The sequence below is a fragment of the Peromyscus maniculatus genome, chromosome 23 (assembly GCF_049852395.1).
Source record: "Peromyscus maniculatus bairdii isolate BWxNUB_F1_BW_parent chromosome 23, HU_Pman_BW_mat_3.1, whole genome shotgun sequence".
Taxonomy (NCBI): domain Eukaryota; kingdom Metazoa; phylum Chordata; class Mammalia; order Rodentia; family Cricetidae; genus Peromyscus; species Peromyscus maniculatus.
Genome location: NC_134874.1, coordinates 38256422 through 38280762, shown reverse-complemented (window position 1 = coordinate 38280762; position 24341 = coordinate 38256422). Strand labels below are relative to the sequence as shown.

Here is a 24341-nt window from a genome sequence, read left to right as displayed (position 1 = left end):
AAATGAAATCTGTGAGCCTTTATTGGCCGGGGCGTTCTGACGTCACCAACTCGACCTTTGAAGCAGCCAATCGGTAGTAAGGGGGTCTTGGCACACCTTCGCCACCCCTCCCGGAAGGGGCGGGGCTATGTGTCAAACGCAGCCAATGGGGGCCCCAGGAGATGAGCGTGCACGAGAACAGCGGCGCGAACTCTCCCGCAGCTCCTGAGGCTGGAGGAGTGCTAAGTCCATGGAGCAAACCGAGGGCGCGAGGTGAGCCGGGCTTGCAGTCTCCCCTCCGGGTGCATTCTCCGAAGTTCCCGGTATTCGGCCTGCTGGAAGGGACCGGAAGTCGCTGAGGCGCGGGGCGAGTTCGCGGACTCAGAGCGGCGTTCCCCTCACCCTGGGCCTGGTTCCCTGTGAGGAAGCTGAAAGCCTCAGGCGATCCCTTGGCGTCCTCGGGCCACAGGCCGCGGACTTAAAACCGAGCATGAAAATAAATATCTGTAAACAGAATTCGGATTTTGGGGTTTTGTTTTGTTTTTTGAATGTTTATAATTGAGAACTTGCAGAGTGAGGCAAACAAAGGCTGACGCTAATTTTGCAGTCAATAGTTTTTGTTTGTTTTTAGGTTTTATTAAGTTGCGGTGCTTCTATGTATCTGATATCTTTTTTTTTTTTTTTTTTTTTTTTTTTTTTTTTTTGGTTTTTCAAGACAGGGTTTCTCTGTGTAGCTTTGCGCCTTTCCTGGAACTCACTTGGTAGCCCAGGCTGGCCTCGAACTCACAGAGATCCTCCTGGCTCTGCCTCCCGAGTGCTGGGATTAAAGGCGTGCGCCACCACCGCCCGGCGTATCTGACATCTTGTTCACATGTGGCGTCAAAGTCAATGAAGCATATCTTCGAAAGCCAGCACAATTACATTCAGTGACAGATTTGTAGATGCAAATTTGCTGTCTGTATTTAAATATTGCCATTTCCCCACACTCAAAGTACCAGAAATAGACCTGTTGCAGAATAAACCAATTTTAGGTAGTTTGCATTTTACATGAGATCCAATGCAGTTAGACGTTAAAGACAAGTGAAACGTTTTGTTTTGTTTTGGAGATAGGGCTTTGAACTCAGGCTCCTCCTACCTCAGATGCCTGAGTGCTGTGATTAAACCATCCCCGGGCCAAACAAATGAGATTCTTTGCAAGGTAGAATGAAGAGAAAAAAGGTTTGTTATTTATTTCATCAGGGTTTTTTGGAAGTCTAGTATGTGTTAGACCGTATGGAAAATACCCAAAGAGCTCTCCCCTAAGGAAGCGATGTTCCATTATACTTTAATGGAACTTTTAATAGCCAGGAAACCATTCTTTACTGTGACTAAACCATAAGAGAATTAATGATGGTAAATTGGAACCTAGTTATGACTAGACTTTCATATGATGGACAATGGGCACCACTAAAAATTTAAGCCTAGAGATTGTTTGACTGGATTTGTGATTACAAAAATAACTGATGGGAAGTAAGCCCATTGCCTCACACCTGTAATCAGCACTGGTGGTGGCGGGGAAACAGTAGAATCAGGAGTTTATAGTTAGACTTGACTACACAGGGAGTTTGAGGCCATCCTGGGCTAGATTGGACCCTGTGTCCAAAGAAACAGAAAGCAAACCAAAACGGATGGAAGCATGGATAGACTGGAGACACGCCAACACAGCGGCAAGAAATGTGAACAGCTAAGTGTAGTAGTGCAGGCCTGTGATCCCATCATCTGGGAGGCCAAGGTGAGGATCTGAAGTTCTACGCCAGTCTGGGCTGTGTAGACGATGTAGAGAGCCTTTGTCTCCAACATGAACTTTGAGGACTTTCCTCAGAGCAATGTAGGCAGTTTGAATTTGGATTCATTTTCCAAAAGCAGCTTTAACTTTTTACAAATTGTGTCAAATGAAAAAATGTTGCTTTAACTTTTCAAGATTGAAGATCTCATTGTCATAAAACCTTATTGATCTGTAGCTTAAGAAATACAACATGTCTCCTCCAGGTAAATTTAATTAGAATTTCAATATAGGATAGTTTCAAATATCTGTTAACAGATGTTTAAAGATTGTAGTACATTCATATCTACAAGTATAGTGAATGTGTTCATATAAAGAACAAGTGGGGTGGGGCAGTGGTAGTGTACACCTTTAATCCCAGCACTCAGGAGGCAGAGGCAGAGGCAGGCCAGAGTTAAAGGCCAGCCTGATCTGCTTAGTGAGTTCCAGGACAGCCAGGGTTGTTACCCAGAGGAACTATTTCAAAAAAAAGAAAGAAAGAAAAGAAAGAATGAATGAATGAATGGGTTAGACTAACTAGTAACAGATGAATCATTTATCATAGTGAAAATAAATTATCTGCTTTGTCTAAATATTTGTTTTGTGTTTTGTATGATTTCTTTTAGTACAGAACTTGCTAAGGCCATCAGGCCTATTGATGGGAAGTCAGTCCATCAAATTTGTTCTGGGCAGGTGGTACTCAGTTTAAGCACTGCTGTGAAGGAGCTGATAGAAAACAGTGTGGATGCTGGTGCTACCAGTATTGGTAAGTCTGGAACAGTTTTAAGCAACGAGAAATAATCATTTGTGTTATTTATTTATTTAAGAAACACTCCTGAATTATTAGAAAACAAATATTGCCATACTAATAATTATTATTTTGAAGTTAGCACTTAGTTGTTGTGTGAGAGACTTTTCCTGGGGAAATGCAACACACACAGGTCCATTCACCATTGATAGGGAACTCTGACAGACCAGAGTAACAGGTGTACCTCATTCCAGCTTGGTGAATTAATGAGTATTTATTGATGTTACTGACAAATATGGATGAAGGGTGGGTTATTTACAAGATAATGAATAATTCAAAAGCAGCTGTATTACCAAAACACCTACCCCAGCTTGAGTGGTGATCCCAGGAAGCTGCATCTCAGGAACTCTGCCAGCTTTGGAGTTTCAGCTTTCCCAGACTTGTGACATTTAATGACTTCCGGAGTCTCATGAGCCCCCTCCATCCTGTAAGGAATCTTTCAAATCAGAGAAAACTGTTATACAGCAATTCCATGCCAAATATTTAGCTAGGAAATAAGAATTAAATAACACTCTGTGTAGACATTGTGCTAAAAATTTTATATGAAATGTCTTACTTAGTATGTAGACTATTATGATTTGGGAATTACTATCTCTGTTACAGAGACAGGGAAACTGAAGTACCAGGAATTTGGTTTTATTGAGGCTATAAAGCCCATAAAATATGATCTAGGAGCTCTGACTGCAGAGCCTGTTCTTATATTTTTGGTTGTGAGCCTAGCCTTACTGAGCCATCCCTCCAACCTGAGCCTCTTCTTAATGACTATATTAAAAGCATTCCTTTTGAAATAATAATAATAATAAACCAACTATTTAATCTGGGTTTACAAATAATCCAGAAGGACTTTCAAAACAAAAGCATGCAGGGCTAGGGTTGTGGCTCCACTGTAGAGTGCTTGCCTAGCATCTGTAGCGTCCTGGGCTTGATCTTCAGTACCAAATACACACATGTGCACACCCTGCAGAATGATAGCAGTATCTCTAAGTAAAGGTGTAGACATGACTGCTGAGTTTGCACTGTCAACACAAAAGCTTTTAGCATGAATCAATCATTGAGGAATAAATTTTTTATTTATTTTATTGAATTTTTTAGATATAAGGCTTAAAGACTATGGGGTGGACCTCATTGAAGTTTCAGACAATGGATGTGGGGTAGAAGAAGAAAACTTTGAAGGTCTAGGTAAGATAAATGTTCCAAATACTAAAGTAATCGTTTCCATGTGTCTCAGAAGTTTGAGTAACACTGTTTTGCACCACATATTGTGATAGATATTGTCTCTGTCCTTTGGTCTATCACTAAAGAGATTTTTGGTCTTTCTTTCCACTCTCTTTCAGCTCTGAAACATCACACTTCTAAGATACAAGAGTTTGCCGACCTGACTCAGGTTGAAACTTTTGGCTTTCGGGGGGAAGCTCTGAGCTCACTGTGTGCACTGAGGTGATGCTTATTATACTCATCAATTTGATGCTTTCTGTAAAAACTTCTGAACATTTATAAGCATGATTAGAATCATTGTTGTTTTCCCTTTACTATTGAAATATCTTGACACTAACTTCTGAATTTCTCTCATTTGACTGCCAATCTGATTAATAATATTTCTGGAATGTGAGAAATACAGGAATGAAATGAAGCAAATAGTATTGTGAAAAAGTCACTGCCTATCTTAAAACAGTTATGTACTATCTTAAAGTATCACAGAGCCCGGGGGTGTAGCTTAGCAGCAGAGTGCTTGCCTGCAATACATGATGCCTGGGGTCAACCAGTAACACTGCAAAAATAAATAAAGTAATGCATAGGTGGTAAATTATGAGTACCATCATTTTAGCTTTTCAGTTTTTAGGAAAAGATTTAATGAAAGCCCTATTTAATTACAGTGATGTTGTTATGTCTTTTGGATTCTTCGTAAAAGTTTTGTTAGTAACTAAATTGAGAAATAAAGCTTTGAGAACAGAATTTGAGTTCATCGTTTTGCAACTCAACTTAAAAAATGAAATCTTTCACAAGAACAAAGCATTTATAAAACTGTCTCACCACCCTTTGGGGCCCAATTTTAGATGTTATGGTGACTCCTTACTTAAAACCCAAATTGTCTCTGAAGAATATCACCTTTTCAAGAAAGTTCTGAGAGAAAAGAAAGCAGGCAAAGGTTTTCTGTGTCTAACCCTGTGAGTTCCTTCGGTTTCTCCACACAGACCCTTGCAATGCTAGGGATTGATCTATGAGTCTGAAGCAAGTGCTAGGCAAGTGCTCTACTTCTGAGCCACATCCCAGCCACCCTTGTGCATCTCTAACTGGACATGCCATCTGGCTTTCTCTTACAGTGATGTCACTATATCTACCTGCCATGTGTCTGCAAGCATTGGGACTCGACTGGTGTTAGATCACAATGGGAAAATCACCCAGAAAACTCCCTACCCACGACCCAAAGGAACAACAGTCAGCGTGCAGCACTTGTTTTATACACTACCTGTGCGTCACAAAGAATTTCAAAGGAATATTAAAAAGGTATTGGTAAATTCACAATCCCAGCCTTCAGAAGTTTTGCTAATGTAGTATATGAGAAAGAAATTTATCAAAGATGTTTATCAGTTAATTTTCTTCCTTTAATTTAAAAATGTAAAAAAAAAATTGTTTTTGAGACTGGTTCATTATGTCTGTTCTGGCCTTTACTTGTCAACGCCTACCTCCATCTCCTAAACGGGGGAATTACAGGTGTGTGCCGCCGTGCCCAGCTGTGGTTTACTGAAACAGGATCATGCCATATACACTATTGTACAACTGACTTTTCATATATTATAATTACCTTTTTTGGTAACTTTGTACTATCTTTTCATTATTCTTCCATGATATAGATATACTCAATTAGCTCCTTGCTAATGATTGCTTCACTTGTTTCTAAGGGTTTGTTGGTTTGCTTAATTTATTTTTTATTTTATGTGTATGAATATGAATGTTTGGCCTACATATATGTCTGTACACCACATGTGTGCCTGATGTGCGGTCAGAAGAAAGCGTTGGGTCTCCTGGGACTGAAGTTACAAAAGATTGTGAGACACCATGTGGGTCTCAGCAAATGCTCTTAACCTCTGAGCCAACTCTTCAGCCCTGTTTCTACGTTTTTAAGTTACTTATTTCAACAAACAGTATTTTTTTTTTCTTTATTTTTAATGAACCTCTTTTTGTTTGGTTTAGTTTTTTTTTGTTTTTGTTTTTTTTGTTTGTTTGTTTTTTTCATGTTTGAGACAGGATCTCATACTATAGCATAGGCTGACCTGAAACTCACTACATAGCCCAGACTGGCCTCAAACTCAAGATGATCCTCCTGACTCAGCTTCCTAAATGCTAGGATTACAGATGTGGGCCACTGTCTTAGTTAGGCTTTCTATTAGTATGATAAAAAAGAAAAAACTATGATCAAAAGCAACTTGGAGAGGAATAGGCTTATTTCAGCTTATGTGTCCTGATTAAGTCTGTTATGAAGGGAAGCCAGCTTAGAAACTAAAGCAAAGACCATAGAGGAATACTGCTTACTGGCTTGTTCCCCATAGCTCAATCAGCCTGCTTTCTTATCCAGGGCCACGTGCCCAGAAGTGGCACCACCCCCAGGGAGATGGGCCCTCACACATCAGTCATTGATCAAGAAACTACCCCCACAGAGCGTCTGTTGGGTGTATTTTCTCAGTTGGGGATACCTCTTCCCAAAATGCCTCTAGACTGTGTCAACTTGATAGAGACCTTACAGAACAAGCCAACTTGTTATCATGTACCCATGTATCAAGTAACCATGATAGCTAACATGCCCAACTAGTGAGCATTTTTTTAATTTGTCTTTGTATGTTTATGTCAATCTTTATACAAGGACAAAATTTCTTATAAAACAATAAAAGAGCCAGGATGGAGGCACACACCTATATTCCCAGGATCCAAGAGGTATGGGCAGAAAAACGAAGCATTCTAAGTTCAGAGGACATGCACTTGTTTTAGTTTTTGGGAGAGGGTTCCACTTTGTTGTCCAGGCTGGCCTGGACCTCATGATCTTCCTACTTAACCCTCATGAATTTCTAAAATTATAGGCATGCAATCACCACACCTGGCTTAGAAATGTGCTTTCTGTGTATGCATATGGAGACCAAAGGTCAACATCTTGAGTCCTCTGTCTTGGTCCACCTTATGTTTGGGGTCAAAGTCTTTCTTGCCCTGGAGCCAGAGCCAAGTCTCATTTTACAGCATATATGGGATGATTCTGCATAGGTCCTGGTGTCAGTGATTCTTCCCCTTGTTTTGTTTTCAAGGCTGCGTAGAAACTTGAGTTGGATGTTGGAAGTGTAGCATGCAACTCCTGTAAGATCAAAGTAATCTTTTATTTGTGTTTCTCAAACAGGAGTATGCCAAGATGGTCCAGGTCTTACAGGCATACTGTGTCATTTCAACAGGCATCCGTGTAAGTTGCACTAATCAGCTTGGACAAGGAAAACGACAACCTGTGGTGGGCACAAGCGGAAGCTCCAGCATGAAGGAAAATATCGGCTCTGTGTTTGGACAGAAGCAGGTAGGGGCTGGCCAGCTACTGAAAATGTTTTGTTTTTTAGATGTATTATTTTAATTATGTGTATGTATGTGTAGGGGGCATGCACACTGCTGGTGCTGCAGAGGTCAGGGGTGTAAAATCCCCCTGGAGCTGGAGTTACAGGTGATTGTGAGCCACCTGACGTGAGTGCTGGGAGCTGAACTCAGGTCTGGGAAGAGTAGTAAGTATGTGCTCTTAGCCCCCGAGCCTCATCTTTTCAGCCCCTTGAGATTGTGATTGCTCTAGTGATTGTAGCAGGTTTTGGTGTCCTTACAGAGACTAAAACCCAAAAAGAGATATTTAAGTATGCTACAGTTAACATCTGGGAGCTGAAGAGTTTTAAAATTTTATTCTTAGAGAATGAAATACTGTGTCCTTTAATATTTTTTGTCTCTCTTTCTGAAAACGTAATGTCATAAAGTAGGTGCTCAGGTGATTCATTTTTCTAGTAAACAAATTGAAGTCATTATAGCACTACAAAGTAGTTTTCAATAATCTTTTATTTTTTTATTTTTTATTTGTCTGTCTATCTGTCTATCATTTATCTCTGTCTGTCTATCTATCTATCATCTATCTATCTATCTATCTATCATCTATCTATCTATCTATCTATCTATCTATCTATCTATCTATCTATCATCTATCTATCTATCTATACTCTTCATGAAGTATAGCTTGACCTGGAAAGAAAACATACTGTATTTTTCCTGAAGTTTGGTGCCTTCTGTCTTAGGAATACCCATTACTCTTGCTTTCTTTCAGTTGCAAAGCCTCATTCCTTTTGTTCAGCTGCCCCCTAGTGACTCTGTTTGTGAAGAGTATGGCCTGAGCCCTTCTAAGACTCCACATAATCTTTTCCAGTAAGTACATTGATGGCTGCCAGGAAAACTACAACCACTTTTCCTGAGGGGATGGTTTATGTTTGTTTGTTTGAATAGTGATTATAAGGTGTAAAGTGATTGTACTGCTAAGAAAGAATGCATCAAAAAGACAGTGTCTTAACTTAATTCAAACAGTAGCTGGGTGACTGCTACATTTAAAAGGGTTTTCTGTTAAATTAGTCTACTTTAGTTAGAATAATTTTTAATTATTTTATGTACAATGTTTGACCTTTGGGCTCTATTTGTCCAGCTCTATTGTGTTTAGTGTATGAAATATGGAATCCTTCCATAAGGAGGATTGCTCCATGAAGATCGCTGTTGTTTTTGGCTTATCATAAAATTGCAAAGATGGCGTTCTAGTTTGTTTCCTATTTCTGTGATAAACAGCTGACCAAAAGCAGCCTGGGGAGGAGAGAGCTTGTTTCACCTTACAGCTTACAGCTATCAAGGGAAGCCGAGACAGGACGCTGCTCCCTGGCTCACTTCCCGAGTCTCGGTCAGTTTGCTTTGACAGCGCAGGCCCACCTCCTGAAGTGGCACTTACCGTAGTGGGCCGAGCCCTCCCACATCAATCATTAATCAAAAAATGCCCCACAGACATGCCCACGAGCCAACCTGATGGAAGCAGTTTCTCCATTGGATTCCCTCTTCCCACGCGATTTGAGTTTGTGTCAAGTTGACAGAAACTAGCTGGCACAGGTGGACATCTCTATAAGTGAAGGTTTTTACAGTCCTGGGATGGGGCTCTTACAGAGCAAGAAACTCACCAAGGCCTTATGTACTTACATAAAAGTTCATGTTGGGGAGCCCAAATATTTTATTGTATTTTTAATTTTGTGCCTGTAGAGAATGAATTCTCTATCTGTGTGTGTTGGAGGCTGACTAAACAGGTTTTGTGTGTGTGCATGTGTGTGTGTGTGTGTGTGTGTGTGTGTTCATGCACGTGAAGGCCAAAGATCCAATTTCTATTGTCGTTGTTCAGGCACCATCCACCCATTTTTTGAGATAGGATCTCTCTCAGGAACCTGGAATTCCTCAAGTGGGCTAAGCTGACTGGCCAGTGAGCCCCGGAGATATGCCTGTCTCTACTCCCCTGCACTGGGATTTCAAGTGTGGGTGGACCACAGTGCTTTGATTTTTTTTTTTTTTTTCTTTTTAATGTGGATTCTGGGATCTAATGAAGTCTAAGTGCTTACAACAAGCACTTTACTGACCGAGCTGTCCTCCTTGCCCTGAGAACAACCTTTACAACGAAAGGGAATATGTGGCTGATTATTCTTGTGGGGTTCATCCCGATGAGCGGGTCACTAAAATCAAGTCTATTCTGACTTGATTTTAAGAATGTGCTCTGTGATAAGCTGGGTACCATGGCGCACACTTGGAATCCTAGCACTCAGGGCTGAGGCACGAGGATCGTGAGATCATGAACTACATGGTGAGACTGCCTCAAAAGGGTCGAAGAAAGTTTCCTGTGCTGTTGCAACCTTTTTCATGCCAGACCCGTCATTCCTGTATTCCTCTTGACAGCATTTCAGGCTTCATTTCACACTGTACACATGGAACTGGAAGGAGCTCCACAGACAGACAGTTTTTCTTCATCAATCAGCGTCCTTGTGACCCTGCAAAGGTATTCTCATTGTTTGCTTGCTTGTTTTGAGACTCATATAGCCCTGTTTGGCCTCAAACTTCACTGTGTAGCCAGGACTGGCCTTCAACATCTGGTTCTCCTCCACCTCCACCTTCTGAGTGCTGGGACCACAGGTTTGGACCACTATGCCTGGTTTATGTGGTACTTTAGCCCAGGGCTTCCTGCATGCAAGGCAAACATTCTAGACTTAGCTGTCCCCCAGCTCCTCGTGACTGTCTGATACAGACATATGAATTTACTTGGAGCTGCCTCAGAAACATGCCTTTAAAATGATATTACTTGGGGACTGGAGAGATGACTCAGTGGTTCAGAGCAGCCAGTGTTCGGTTCCCTGCACCCACATAGCGGCTCAAAACTGTCTGTAACTCCAGTCTCTTGACGATCTGATACCCTCTTCTGACTGCTTTAGACATTAGGCACATACATGACACATAGACATAATGCAAGCAAAACATCCATACACGTGAAAATGGATAATAAATTTTTTTAAATTACCTTATCTTACAAATTTAGGAAAGTCTACAGTTGTTTCAGTTTTATGTGTGTATAAAATTACTTATTAATATAGTTACTATCATAAAAACTCTCTGTTACACAGAGAAACACTGTCTGGAAAAACCAAAAACCTATCACGACTGAAAGAAAGTAGACATTCCAAAAACTTTTTATTGCAGACTGACCACATGCATTTGTGTGTTTTCTCTTCCCTTTGTGAATTTTACAGGAAAATATGGACCCAGATTTAGCTGTGCCTTAGACTGAACCGATTATCCAGTGTCCCTAAGAGGCTTTAATGACTTGGTTCTGACTTTGCATCCTTAGTAATAATGACCTCGGTGATATTTTGTTTCCTAGTGACACTTTAAAATTTGATTGCATTCTGAGTGTGACTCAATTTCTACATTTTAAAATTAGCATGATTTGTCTCTAATGTCATTTAATAATTGCATTATAATATCCTATAACTATGTACCTAAGTACACTTGAACATGCTTTACACACATTGAACTGCACCTGGATTCTGTCTGTCCATCCATCTTACCTACCTACCTATCTCAGTCTTCCTGCCTCAGCCTCTAAAATACTAGGATTCTAAGTGTCTACCACCATACCTGGCAGAAATTTCTTGAAGACCATCTTTGGGTTGGAAAGATTGAGTTTTCGGAGTCTATTTATCTAGTCTCTTTACCTACAGAGCCCTTTAGCAAGGTGTGTTTGTTCTTGTTGAAATTCTAGTACTGGGAAGGCTGAGGTAAGAAGATCAATAAGATTTTGAGGACAACTGTTATAGCAAGCCCCTGAAACAAACAAATCCCTTTGAAGACTGTGAGGAAACTTTTCCAATAGTGTATATATTTGTTATTTTGATTGTAGGATACCTTCACAAGTGTGCATATGTATATATGTCTATATTTACACTGTGTTAAGACATCAAATTGTAGAGGTTTTTGTTGTTTTATCGGTGCTGAATATTGAACCCAGGGTCTCCCACATTCTAGGCAGGTGTTGTATCACTGAGCTATTTCCCCAACCCTCTTTTTCCTTTTTTTGTTTTTCCGGTGAGACTAGACAAGGTCTCACTAAATTATCCTGGTTGACATTGAACTCACTCTGTAACCCAAGCTGGCCTTGAACTTTCCATCTTCCCACCTCAGCCTCTTGAGTACCTGGGATTTGGGGTCTGTATGTTAAGGCCTAGCTAAGTGTTATAGTGAAGAATATGCAGTTTACTGCATACAATGCATACATTAATAGAGTGCTTGCAAAGCCTTGGTTTCATCTCTAGCACTGCAGTTATCTAGGAGTGGTGGTGTATGGCTACCTACAATCCCAGCACTCAAGGTGGAGGCAGGAGGATCAAAGTTATCCTTAGGTAGGCTACAATGGAAAAAATTGTTTTAATGCCGTGTAAGTTTAATAAAGCTTACTAGAAATAGATCACTTTGATGATAGGTTAGAATAGCTTGTTGTTGTTAGAACAGTGTAGGGACAGAACATTTATTTTTCTCTCATCTTTGTTTCTTGGACAGGTCTCTAAACTTGTAAATGAGGTTTATCACATGTATAATCGACATCAGTATCCATGTGTTGTTCTTAACATTTCCGTTGATTCAGGTAAGTTCCATTGAGGTTTCAATAAAAACTTTGGACTATTTCTTTATAAAATGAAATTATAAAGCTCTGATATGACTGAATAGAAAATAGCTGATAATCATGTAATTTTACTTTTTATAATGACCATCCTGCATCCTACTTAAAACACTGTTTATTGTATTATTAGGAAACATAACTTTAAACTTGAACAAAGGGAGAAAGTATAAGTGTACTTACAGGTTCTCCTTGATTTTGAAAAGTTAATTTCATATGTAATTTTTGTTGCTAATTCTGACTTATTTAGATCCACATTTTCTATCTACTTTTATATGTGTGTATGCCTTTTTTGAAATAGACATGCACATGTGTGCAAACATGCACTCATACACATTAACATTTGTGGAAGAAAATAATCTTTATCTTAATTTGTAGATATGAACATTGTATTTTCCATGTCATTAAAAAGTACTTAAAAAAAAACATAATTTGGGGGGCTGGAGAAATGGGTCAGTGGGTAAGAGCTCCTGCTGCTCTTGCAGAGCACTGGAGATTGGTTCCAGCACTGACGTCAGGCAACTCATAACTGCCTGTAACTCTAGCTCCAGGAAATCCAGCACCCTCCTCCACCCCGTGGGCATCTGTGTACACATGCATGTGCACACACATGGTGCAGGTACCTACAGAGGTCAGAGGTGTGAGGTATTGACAGAGCTGTGGTTACAGGTGGTTTTGAGCCCCTGATGTGGGTTCTGGGAATCAAAGTCTGGTCTTCTGGAAGAGCAGTGTGTGCTCTCAAACTCTAAGCCCTCTCTTCAGCTTGAGGTAGTGGCTCTTGTTTCTGCTGCTGCACTTTGTACTCCAGGGTAGCTGTCCCATAATCCTCAGCTACATAGCAGGTTCAAGATCAGCCTGGGCTGCACGAGGCACTGTCTAAACATGATGATGATGGTGCTATAATAACAAATATTTTAAAAATAGAGATAAGATTATTATTTTCCTCCTTTATTTAAAAAGGTAACTTTATAGACTGGGGAGATGGCACAATAGGTAGTGCTTAATGGGCAAGTGTGAGGACCATAGTTCAGATCCCCACCTAGCACACGTAAAAAGCTGAGTACAGCTGCGCACGCCTGTAATCTCAGTGCCCGGAGGCAGCAGTAAGAGGATAGCTAGGGCTGTTTCCCAACTAGTGTAGCCAAATTAGTGAGCTCCGGGCTCAGTGAGGTTCCCTATCTTGGAAAATAAGGTGGATAAGCAATTGTTGTCAACCTGTGGCCTCCATACATACACATGTATGTCCAGCCACACATTTGTGCACATATACATACATGTGTATATACCCAAAAAAGAAATTTTATAGTTTATGAATGCTAGTCTGGACATCATTATTTTAATCTTGACTGGTTTTAATTAATAGTACAAATGAATGAAATAGTAAATGGTTAAAATCATATTGCTAAAGGCGAGCTTAAGCATATGTATTATTCTTTGCCTTAGAATGTGTTGATATTAATGTGACTCCAGATAAAAGGCAAATTTTACTACAGGAGGAGAAGCTTTTGCTGGCAATTTTAAAGACCTCCTTGATAGGAATGTTCGACAGCGATGCAAACAAGCTTAATGTCAACCAGCAGTCACTGCTGGACATTGAAGGTAAGAAAAACACAGTGATGTAGCCTTCAAAAGTTGTAGTCATTGTGATACTGACTTTTTTCTCATGGTGACTTTTGACATGAAGTAGAATCTTTCTGTTAAGAGAAAATGTCACAGTAGAAAGTATATTAGAGGCTGTAAATGGTGCTGCACAACTTTAATCTCAGCACTCAGAGGGAGAGACAGGCAGATCTCTGTAGGTTCAAGGCCAGCCTGGTCTACATAGCAAATTCCATGCTAACCAGGGAGACATAGTGAGACCCTATCTTTGAAAAAAAAAAGTCTCAAGGTGGAAGGTGAGGATTGTCACTTGAGGTTGTCCTGATCTCCACACTCATAGCATGTGCACACACACACACTATCACATAAACACTTCTTTAAAAGTTTATGCCGGGCGGTGGTGGCACACGCCTTTAATCCCAGCACTCAGGAGGCAGAGCCAGGCGGATCTCTGTGAGTTTGAGGCCAGCCTGGGCTACCAAGTGAGCTCCAGGAAAGGCGCAAAGCTACGCAGAGAAACCCTGTCTTGAAAAACCAAAAAAAAAAAAGTTTATGAAGTCCAGGTGTAATGACACATGCCTGTAATCCAAGCATTTGTGAAACTAAGGTAGGAAGATCTCCCACAGTTGAGGGCAAGCCTGGTCTACATAGTGAGTTCTGTCCTAGCTATGGCTCTATAACAAGAGTGGGAGAGATACAGAAACAGGCTGACACTGGGAGACATGGAGTCATTTAGTCTGTACTGTCTTGTAATTACTTTATATAGGGTCCATCAAAGCCATATGTGGTCATTCACTCGTTCATTCATTCTCATGGCTATATAGTATTTCACTCAAGTCAAATATCAACAGTTATGTGTGTGGGTATTCAAGTTACTTCCAGTGTGAGGCTATAGAAAAGAGCTGTCATGAGCACCCTCAGACATCTTCTAGGAAGCATAAGTATTTGCTAATTTTTTGGTTGTTTTTTTTTTTAAGATTAAAAAAAAAGTATCTTTGTGCATGTATGTGTCTGCCATATTAGTGCAGATACTCAGAGAGTCTGGAAGTCTTCAGAGCTGGAGTCATAGAGGTTATGAGCTGCCCTCACAGGTGCTGGGAACTGAATTGAAATCCTCTAGAAAAGCAGCAAGCACTGTTGCCTGCTGAGCCATCTCTCCAGCCCTGGCTTTGTTTCTATGAGACAGGGTCTCTCTATGTCCCACACAGGCTAGGCTGCAATTCTCTGTCTTCTTATCATAGCTGCCTCAGTGCAGGGATGATTGGCTACTCATGCTCAGTGTGATAGGCATTTCTGATGGAGGAACAGAGCTGGGTCACAGATGTGCACACATTTATGTTTCTTTACTTCCCCTTTAAGATGGGTTCTGGCCAGTGTTGCTGTATTTTATTTGTAGTTTGGCCTCTTCCTCTGTGAAATGCCTGTTCATGTAAAAAATAATCCTCTTGTTCCCCTTCAATAGTACCTCACTGATACTCTTCTCTGTTCCTTTCTGCTTAGGTAACTTAGTAAAGATGCACACAGAAGAAATAGAAAAGCCTGTGTCAGGAAAGCAAGATAATTCATTGAAGATCACAGCAGATGAGAAAAGGGTAGCATCCATTTCCAGGCTGAGAGAGGCCTTTTCTCTTCATCCTACCACAGAGACCAAGTCTTGGGGCCCAGTGACCCCTGAACTGAGACAGAATTATCCACATCAGAAAAGGGGTGTACCATCTTCTTGTCCTTCGAACCTCATCTCTTATAGAGGTCTGTGTGGCTCCCAGGACAAAGTGGTGAGTCCCAAGGAGAGCCCTGGTGACTGTATGGACAGAGTGAAAATAGAAAAAGACTCAGGGCTCAGCAGCACCTCAGCCAGCTCTGAGGAAGGGTTTAGCACCCCAGAAGTGGCCAGTAGCGTTAGCAGTGACTTTACAGCGAGCTCTCCAGAAGACAGATCTTCACAGGAAACCATGGACTGTGGTGAGCAGTTACTTGGAATGGACTGCCATCTTTCAGGTACAGGACACCATTTGAAGCAAGAAGATAGCAAATATAAATGTACAGCTTTGCCTCCACCAACTCCTCACTCTTCCTCAAACGCTAAGCGTGTCAAGACGGAAGAAAGGCCTTCAAATACTGACATTCCTCCAAGGTTGCTTGATACTCAGAACACCTCAGCAGCTCAGGTTGATGTAGCTGTGAAAATTAATAAGAAAATAGTGCTCCTGAACTTTTCTATGAGTTCCTTAGCTAAACGGATGAAACAGTTACAGCACCAGAAGCAGCAGAATGAAAGTGAGCAGAGTTACAGGAAATTTAGGGCCAAGATTTGCCCTGGAGAAAATCAAGCGGCAGAAGATGAACTCAGAAAAGAGATTAGGTACTGTTTGTTCTTAATGGTATTTTGGTCAGGTACTGTTTGTTCTTAATGGTATTTTGGTCAGGCTTGTGATTGGTTATTTTGACTGAGCCAGAGGCTGACTTTGTAGAGATTTAGAGTTGGCTCTTCCGGGTGTCCTGGATGTCTTCGTTCGTTGCACTGTGTAGATGTTATCTTCTTTTCTGGCATTGGACTCAAGTGTGGCTCTCCCTCAGCATCAGGATCTGGCTATGGCTTGAGGACAGTCCAACACACGGGCTTCTCCACCATCACAACGCCCCGATAGACTAACCAGTGTTTCTTTCTCTCTCCCTCCCTTCCTCCTCGTTGCTCCCCTTTCTCCACTTCTGATACTGAATTTGGGGTTGATTTTGGCCCCATAGATTGTTCACTTGCTTTCTAATCCCTTTGGCAAAGATATTTCTATTCACTAACTTCTTGCCTTTCACATAGTCAATGTCAGGTTTCCTGGTTTTGTTTTTGTTTTTTGAGACAGGGTCTCATAAAATCCATGCTGGCCCAAAACTCACTGTTGTAGCTAAAGATGACCTTGAACTACTGATCGTGTTTCTTGCCTTTGCCTCCCAACTGCTGGGATTACAAGTATGTGCAGCAAGTTTTCTGTCTTGTTTTGGTTTTGATTTTTTTTTGTTTCTTTCTTTGTTTTTCTTTCTGTTTGTTTTGGTTTGGTTTGGTTTGGTTTGGTGTTTTTTTTGTTGTTGTTTTTTTTTGTTTGTTTGTTTGTTTGTTTGTTTGTTTTTGTGTGTGTGTGTGTGTGTGTGTGTGTGTGTGTGTGTGTGTGTGTGTGTGGTTTCTTGAAACAGGATTTTCTCATGTAGCCCAGGATGACTTTGAATTTAGTCTTGTATTAATCTCCTTAGTGCTGGAATTACAGATGTGTACCACCATGCCTGACTCCAGATTCTGTCCATTGTAGAAAGAGACCTGCCAAAAGTTCTGTTAACCCAGGTCATTAAACTAGTACAGACTTCTCCTCCAGATCATCATCCTGGGAATCAGAGCAGATTGAGATAGTTCCCCAGGGCATCTGGCTAGTCACCTTTTGATCAAGTGTTGGTTCCATATCACTGTCCTTACTGTGCTTTGCCCTGGAAGCTGGACCATATGAGCATTTCTTCTGGGTTTTATTACTGCCTTGTGTGCATTATGAGTTTAGAAACAAATATCTTTCAGGGTAGAATTTATTAGATGAACTATAGTGCATATGTACTAGATTCCAGTATCATTAAGAATGAAGGACCAGCCAGCCCCTGGGAGGTTGAAGCAGGAGGACTGAAGTGGAGGTCAGGATGAATAACAGAAAGTAGTAGTAGATCTAAAGTTGGGTGTTGTTGGCACACACCTATAATTTCAGCTACTTGGCAGGCTGAAGGAGGAGGGATTCAAAAGCCTACAACATAGTAAGAACCGTATCAGACAAAAAAAATTATAGAAGCCTATGATGTATTAAGTGATAAAAGGAGAGTGGAGTGAAGATGCATACTTCTGTTTTCATTTTTAAAAATGAAATTCATGTACGAGCAGAGGTATAGAAACACACGTCAAATTATTGACAGTAGTCACAAGGCCATCTCTGGAGCACCTCATGTATGGTTAATTATGTTTATAAAGAAAGTACAGTTGTTAGCTTTCCTATTTTGTGCTTTTGTAGTACTTTGTCTTTTATTTTTAAATTATTCTGTTTATAATCAGAAATAATCTTCAACGATGTCTTATAACTAATGTTTTGTATTACAGTAAATCAATGTTTGCAGAGATGGAGATCTTGGGTCAATTTAACCTGGGATTTATAATAACCAAACTGAAGGAGGACCTCTTCCTGGTGGACCAGCATGCTGCGGACGAGAAGTACAACTTTGAGATGCTGCAGCAGCACACTGTGCTCCAGGTGCAGAGGCTTATCACGTGAGTTCACACAGGCTTTGGGATTTCCAGTGCTGTGTCTCACATCCCTCCTACCATCTGAGATGAAATAGCTTATACCAATCTCTATATCCATGTATGTATAAATGTTGGGTTTTGCCATAATAATCTGTGCAACACTTTTTTTTTTTTTTTTTTTTTTTTTTTTTTGGTTTTTCAAGACAGGGTTTCTCTATGTAACCCTAGCTGTCCTGGATCTTACTCTGTAGACCAGGCTGGCCTCGAACTCACAAAGATTCACCTGCCTCTGCCTCCCGAGTGCTGGGATTAAAGGTGTGCGCCACCACTGCCCATCTGGTGCAACACATTTTTATACTTTTCACATAATAATAGTCATAGCTTCCATCGATTGAATACCTATTATGTGATAAACTGTGTTGAAGCAGTTTATCCATTTAATCCAAGCAGACATACAAGGTAGTTGCTGTTGCCATCACCATCTCACCATAATAAAGTGGCGCACACCCAGAGATGTTAATCAACTTGCCTGAGGTCTCACACCTAATCTGTTCTTTAGGTATCAGCTCTTTTTAGCTGTATGAGATGGTGTTCACTGAATGGCCAGAAAATCCTGTTGGTGAAGAGTAATTTAATATATTAGGCCTGGTGTAGAGTGGTGCACAATTATGAAGCCTTGTATGTATGAGCTTTTTTGTTTGTTTGTTCGTTTGTTTGTTTGAGACAAGGTCTCACTACAAACCTTGACTGGCCTTGAACTCACAGAAGTCTGGGATTAAAGGTGTGCGCACCATATCTGGTCCATGTGGGTCTTTTTAAGGGACATTTTACAAACCAACCACAATAATGCCATTTGCTTTCCCTTCTGCTCTGTAGGCAGATGTTTGCCTTGGTTTATAGTTTGAGTCTCCTGTTTTCCAGGCCCCAGACTCTGAACTTAACCGCTGTCAATGAAGCTGTGCTGATAGAAAATCTGGAAATATTCAGAAAGAATGGCTTTGATTTTGTCATTGATGAGGATGGTGAGTTAACCATTAGGACTGTAGGGTTGCGAAGTTTAAAGCTTAGAAGCATTGTGCTTGCCTTCCTCTGGGTGTGTGGGTCTTCATTAGAAGTAGCCATGAACTAAAATGCTTTTCTCCAATAATAGATTCTCCTCATTTTTTTTTCTTTTAGCTCCAGTCACTGAAAGAGCTAAATTGATTTCCTTGCCAACTAGTAAAAACTGGACCTTTGGACCCCAAGACATAGATGAACTGATCTTTATGCTAAGTGACAGCCCTGGGGTCATGTGCCGGCCCTCAAGAGTCAGGCAGATGTTTGCTTCTCGAGCCTGTCGGAAGTCTGTAAGTAAAAGAAGCTCCACCCCTGGGGTCTGGAGGGCCCAAGGGAGCTCTCAGTTCCACTCTTGGCTTGGTTATGTTGGTAAGCACCTCCATGATGGCTGTCGATATAGAGAGCCGCGTTGTCTGCTGGTATAGCAAGACAGCCAAGTCTGCATTCGTCAGGCTTGCTGCCCATTCTCTGCAGATGCTACACAGTGTTTTATCTCAGAGTTTTCTTGAGCCTGACAGTTAGCTTTGTGTGTGCCTGCTTCATCTCTGGACCCTATTGAGAGAGATTTCCTGCCTCCAGGCTGGGACAACACCATCAAAACTCCAGTAGAGCCATTTAGTCACAAGTGTCCCATGGGGCTGTTTGCTGACACTGGTGCTGTGTCCTGTGCCACTCAGATTTGTATGGGGAATGGTAGTGACGGCTGGGTATTAGCCCAGTGCAGCCCTGTCCCGTGGCCACATTCCTGTATTATCCAGCAATTCCTGTCCTGTTCCAAGTATGGGAATATAGAAGTAAGGTGGGTGAGAGGAATAGACACGAACAAATAAATGACCCCTTAGATACCAGTAAGTGCAAAAATTCAAACAGCATGTGACCACAGAAAAATGTGGTGAACAAGGAGACGGGAGATAAAGCCTTCATGGGTAAGAATGCTCTTGACAGAAAAATCGTAATCCCGCAAACCAGAGGCTGCCTCTGCCTGAGAGTGAGAACAGAGCAGCACTCAGAGGACAGCCCATAGTCTTACTGCTCATAATGAGAGTGTGTGCTGAATTTGAGAGGTGCCAGACCTGGATGCTGGGGAGGCGGGGCGCATGGCAGTTCTGGGGAGCAAACCGGGCTAAGAGCTATGCTCTAGGTTTCCTGTATGCGAGGCCCATTGTTCAGTAAGTAGAGTGTCGAAAAGCAACATATGACAGTCTTGGGCTTGAGGAAGATGTTTGGGCTAAAGTATGTTTGCTGGATATCTAATGTCAGCTTGATACAAGCTAAAGTCAACTGAGAGAAGGTAACCTCAGTTATCAAAATGCCTCCATAAGATCAAGCTGTAGGCAAGCCCGAGGGGCATTTTTTTTAATTTAGTGATTGATAGGGAAGGGCCCAGTCTATGGTGGGTGGTGCCATCTCTGGGCTGGTGGTCCTGGGTTTTATAGAAAGCAGGCTGAGCAAGCCATGATGAGCAAGCCAGTAAGCAGCTCCCCTCCATGCCTGTGCATCAGCTCCTGCCTCCAGGTTCCTGCCCTGCTTGAGAGTTCCTGCCCTCACTGCTTCTCATGATGAAGTTTTATATGGAACTGTGAGTGAAATAAACCCTCTCCTCCCCAACTTGCTTTTGGTCATGGTGTTTGATCACAGCAATGGTCACCCTAACTGGACAGCATGATTCACAGCTCTCAGACTGGGTGGAATTTCTTCAGGGACAAGTTTTGTTTTGGAGGAGTGTGCACATGCCATGGAGCGTGTATGGAGGTCAGGACAGTACTGTGGAGAGTTGGTTCTTCCTTTATGTGAATTCTGAGGATCAAACCTAGGTTGACAGGCGTGTGCAGCAAGCCCTTTACCCTCTGAGCCATTTAGCCAGCCCCCAGAAAAGAGTTTTGTTTGTGGACTGCTGGTGTGGCTTAGTTATAGAGCACTTATCTAGTATGTGAGCAGAAGCGTGCACACATGTACATGTACACACACATAGAGACAGAGACAGAGAGCTCGCGCCCAGGATCTGATTGGATCTGATTCTGAGTCACAAATACGTGGTTGAAGAAAACAATCCTATCTTGTGAAAGTGTCACAGCAGGTGGTCTGTGCCACAGTAGTCACGCCAGGCACTTTACCCTTCTGTGTATCTGCCATACGGAGGCCTTGGAGCATGCTTGCTTCTCTGCTCTTGCCCTGCAGACACTGTTGTAGCTCCCTGTCTCTAGCACTGACCTTCATGGGATCTTCTGTCTCCTGCTGTCCACGTAGTATATCCCAGTCCCTGCCTGCCTTTCCAGCTCTTTTTCCTTCACTTTGTTCCAGCCACAGCCAAGGGTTGTAATCACCGTCTGCTGTCACCTCAGGCCCTTTCCACCTGCCACACCCCACCTGGATCCACTGCCACTGCTCTCCACATGCCTGGCTCCCTCCTGTTTGCAGTCACTTCATATGTGACATTTGCTAACTTGCTTATTGCCTTCCTGCCCCCAGTGCGACAGAGCACTGCTTTGTCCCTAGCTAGGACTGTGCTGACACCTGGTGGACACTTGCTGTGCTATACTAGGAAGAAAGATGACAACAGACGGGTGTAGGCCTGTCTGCATGCCCATCTCTCCTAATTCTCAGTCTTAGGATGTTGGGGTGTACTGTACATCTACTTGTCACATGCGTGTCACCAAGCTCTTCATGCTCTGGAGAGAGAAACAAATATGCTGTTTCACTGAGAGCAGGTAGGGCATTTGAGCAAGAGCCTGAAGGAGGGAGCACTTGCAAAAAGATATAGGGAAAGCAAGTCCCAAGCACAGGGAGAGCTAGTTCTCTGGTTTTGAAACTTGCTTTGTGCATATGCACATGGGGATGGTGTGCCAGTGTGGAGGAGAAGATGGTTGCATGCTAGAGTATTATCTTAGTTATTGTTCTGTTACTGTGATGAGACCCAATGACCAAGGCAGCTTATAAGAGAAAGTATTTAAATGGGGGGTTGTTTGCAGTTTGAGAGGATGAGTCCATGATCATCGTGGTGGGGAAAATGGCACTGGAGCAGTAGCTAACAGCCCACACCCAGATCTATAGGCAGCAGAGAGAGAGGGGAGGGAGAGAGGAAAGAGGAGAGACTGGGCCTGGCATGGGGAAACCTTGAAGCCCACCTCCAGGGACACACCTCCTCCAATAAGACCACACCATCTATTCCTTCCTCAACACCAACTGGGAATCAACCCTTCAAATATATAGCCTACAAAGCCATTCTCATTCAAACCACCACAGATAGGCTGGCACATTAGGCAAGGACCCAGGCTTTTACTTGCGTGAAGGAAGAGCTAGAAAGAGCAGTGAGTACCTGACAGACTTTTGAAAAGAACTGTTGTTCTGGCACGGTGACTCAAATCCATGATCCCTGCACACAGGAGGCAGAGGCAGGAGGGTCATTGCAAAGGCTGGCCTGTTCTGTAGTGAGTTCCAGGCTAGCCAGGGTTAACTATAATAAGACCCTATCTTCCAGGGGGCAAAAAAGAATTGAGGATTGGGATGATGGCACTGCAGGTAAGGTGCTTTCTGTACACACATGAGGGCCTGAATACAAATTCCCAGCACTCATATTAAACGGCAAGTTGTGGTGTATATTTGTAATCCCTGCTCTGGGGAATCCTGTGAATCCCAGGGGCTCACTGGCTGGCTAGTCTAGCCACAATAATGAGATACAGGTTCAATGAGAGAATCCTGTCTCAAAAACTAAGGTAGACCGTGATAGACATTAGTGTCAACTTTTGGTTTCCATGAGCAAGTGTGCATATGCGTGCACCCACACATTCACAATCACACACACGAACACATGCATGCATGCACATGCACACAAAAAAATTAAATAAATAATAAAATTCCTTGCTACCTCCTGAGTAGGGAGAGGCACTCCAAACCACTCTGGTTGCCAGGGTGAGAGGAGAAAAGTGAAGTCATGTGGAACTGTTGAGAGAAGGGGGCTGGCTGCTGATTCATTTCTTGAGAGGTTATGCCACTAAAGCCTGAGCTGTGAAGGCCGGAAGCTCAACAGAAATGTGGAGCGCTGAGCTGTCAGAAGACGGGACCTCTGGGGGAAGGTTCTTAGGAAATGTTTTTGAGCTGTGATCTTGTCTGGTCTCATCTTAGGAACCCTGTGCTTCTGAAGACTGTTTTAACAAAGTTCAGTCCAACTCTCTCTTGTTGTCTCCTACTCAGGTGATGATTGGAACTGCTCTCAATACAAAGGAGATGAAGAAGCTCATCACCCACATGGGTGAGATGGACCACCCCTGGAACTGTCCCCATGGAAGGCCAACCATGAGGCACATTGCAAATCTGGATGTCATTTCTCAGAAGTGATACTGCTTGTAGGACAGAGTTTATTACAGATGATTTGGTCTTGGAAAGACGGGTTTTTAAGTAACCTGTTATCACTGTTCAGAAATTGACGTGCTATTGTAATGTATCAGACCCACTTAGAAACAGTGTTAAGCCAGGCATGGTGGCATGCATGTGCCGTCAGCCCAGCTACTTGGGAGACCCAGGTGGGAGGCTCCCTTGAGGCCAGGAGTTTGAGACCACCCTGAGCTACATTAATGAGACTCCATTCCAAAAAGGAAAAAGAATTTTTTAAGCCCTTTCACCATGTCTGCAGTTATTGTTCTGCAATTTGAGTGTGCATGTGTGTGTTGTGTGTGTGTATGTGTTTGGGGATGGGTGTGCAAAGATATGTCTTAGAAAAACAGGGAGAGCCCTTTGGAAGTTAGCAGTCTTCCCTCTGGCTGGGGGTATTGTAGTCTGCAGCTTTCAGCCCTCAATGATAGTTGAATTCTTATTTATTTACTTTCTTGTTCTCTTCCACCCCAACCCCCTGTGTTTTGAGACAGTTTCATGTAACTCAGGTTTGTCTTGAACTTATTTTGTATCCAAGGCTGGCCTAGAACTGATCTTGCCTCCACCTCCCAAGTACTAAGATTACAAGTGTGCATCACACACTCAAATTAACAATTATGGTCTTTTGAAATCAGTAGCTCTCAAACCTGACTCATATTAAAAAAGGGGTTCTTGGTTAGAAAGAAACTGCTGAATAGGAGTTGGGATCACTTTTGGGGACAGGAATGAGAAGGAATGAGACAGGGTCTTTCTATGTAGCCCTAGCTGACCTGGAATTTGCTATATAGAGCAGGCTAACCTTGAACTCACAGAGATTCTCCTGCCTCTGCCTCTTGAGTTCTAGGATTAAAGATATGCACCACCACACCTGGCTGGGGCCATTTTTTAAATGTTCCTCAGAGCAACTAAAGTGGGAAGCAGGGGCTGGGGCAAGGAGTGGAAGAAGAAAATTTGAGTTTTCTATAGCTCAGGGCTATAATTTGGTTTTCTTGGGGTATGAACTATGGGTTTTTGCTTCTGTTCCCATGGAACCTTGTCCATTTGAGCTGTGCCAAATATGGCAATAAAAAGCCTCCTGTAGGGTCTGGGTGGTAGTCAGGGTCCAGTGATGACAGGTGTAGGCAGTTCCCCTTGTAGCTTCCTCCGTGCTGTGGGTCTTCTGGAGAAGATCTGCCATGTCCAGGTGTAATGAGGGGCAGAAGCATATATAGCTCTTTACATT

At 42.3% G+C, this 24341-nt stretch overlaps 1 protein-coding gene across 3 annotated transcripts; it reads left to right on the top strand.

Annotated features, from left to right (window-relative positions):
- Window positions 1-4: 4 nt before the first annotated feature.
- Pms2 (PMS1 homolog 2, mismatch repair system component) lies at window positions 5-23984 on the top strand. Of its 3 annotated transcripts, none has more exons than XM_006982656.4 (15): window positions 5-252; window positions 2407-2546; window positions 3681-3767; window positions 3923-4025; window positions 4910-5093; window positions 6970-7137; window positions 7918-8015; window positions 9564-9663; window positions 11715-11799; window positions 13276-13431; window positions 14932-15793; window positions 17552-17719; window positions 18617-18717; window positions 18872-19041; window positions 22943-23984. In XM_006982656.4, exons 1-15 carry the CDS (start codon window positions 230-232, stop codon window positions 23084-23086), a joined length of 2589 nt encoding a protein of 862 aa, XP_006982718.3. In that variant the 5' UTR covers window positions 5-229; the 3' UTR covers window positions 23087-23984. The 3 variants fall into 3 exon arrangements, with proteins under 3 accessions (XP_006982718.3, XP_015856703.3, XP_042123796.2); XM_016001217.3 differs by having other exon boundaries at window positions 93-252; window positions 2412-2546; XM_042267862.2 differs by lacking the exons at window positions 5-252; window positions 2407-2546; window positions 3681-3767; window positions 3923-4025 and having other exon boundaries at window positions 4954-5093; window positions 7022-7137.
- The last annotated feature ends 357 nt before the right edge of the window (window positions 23985-24341 follow it).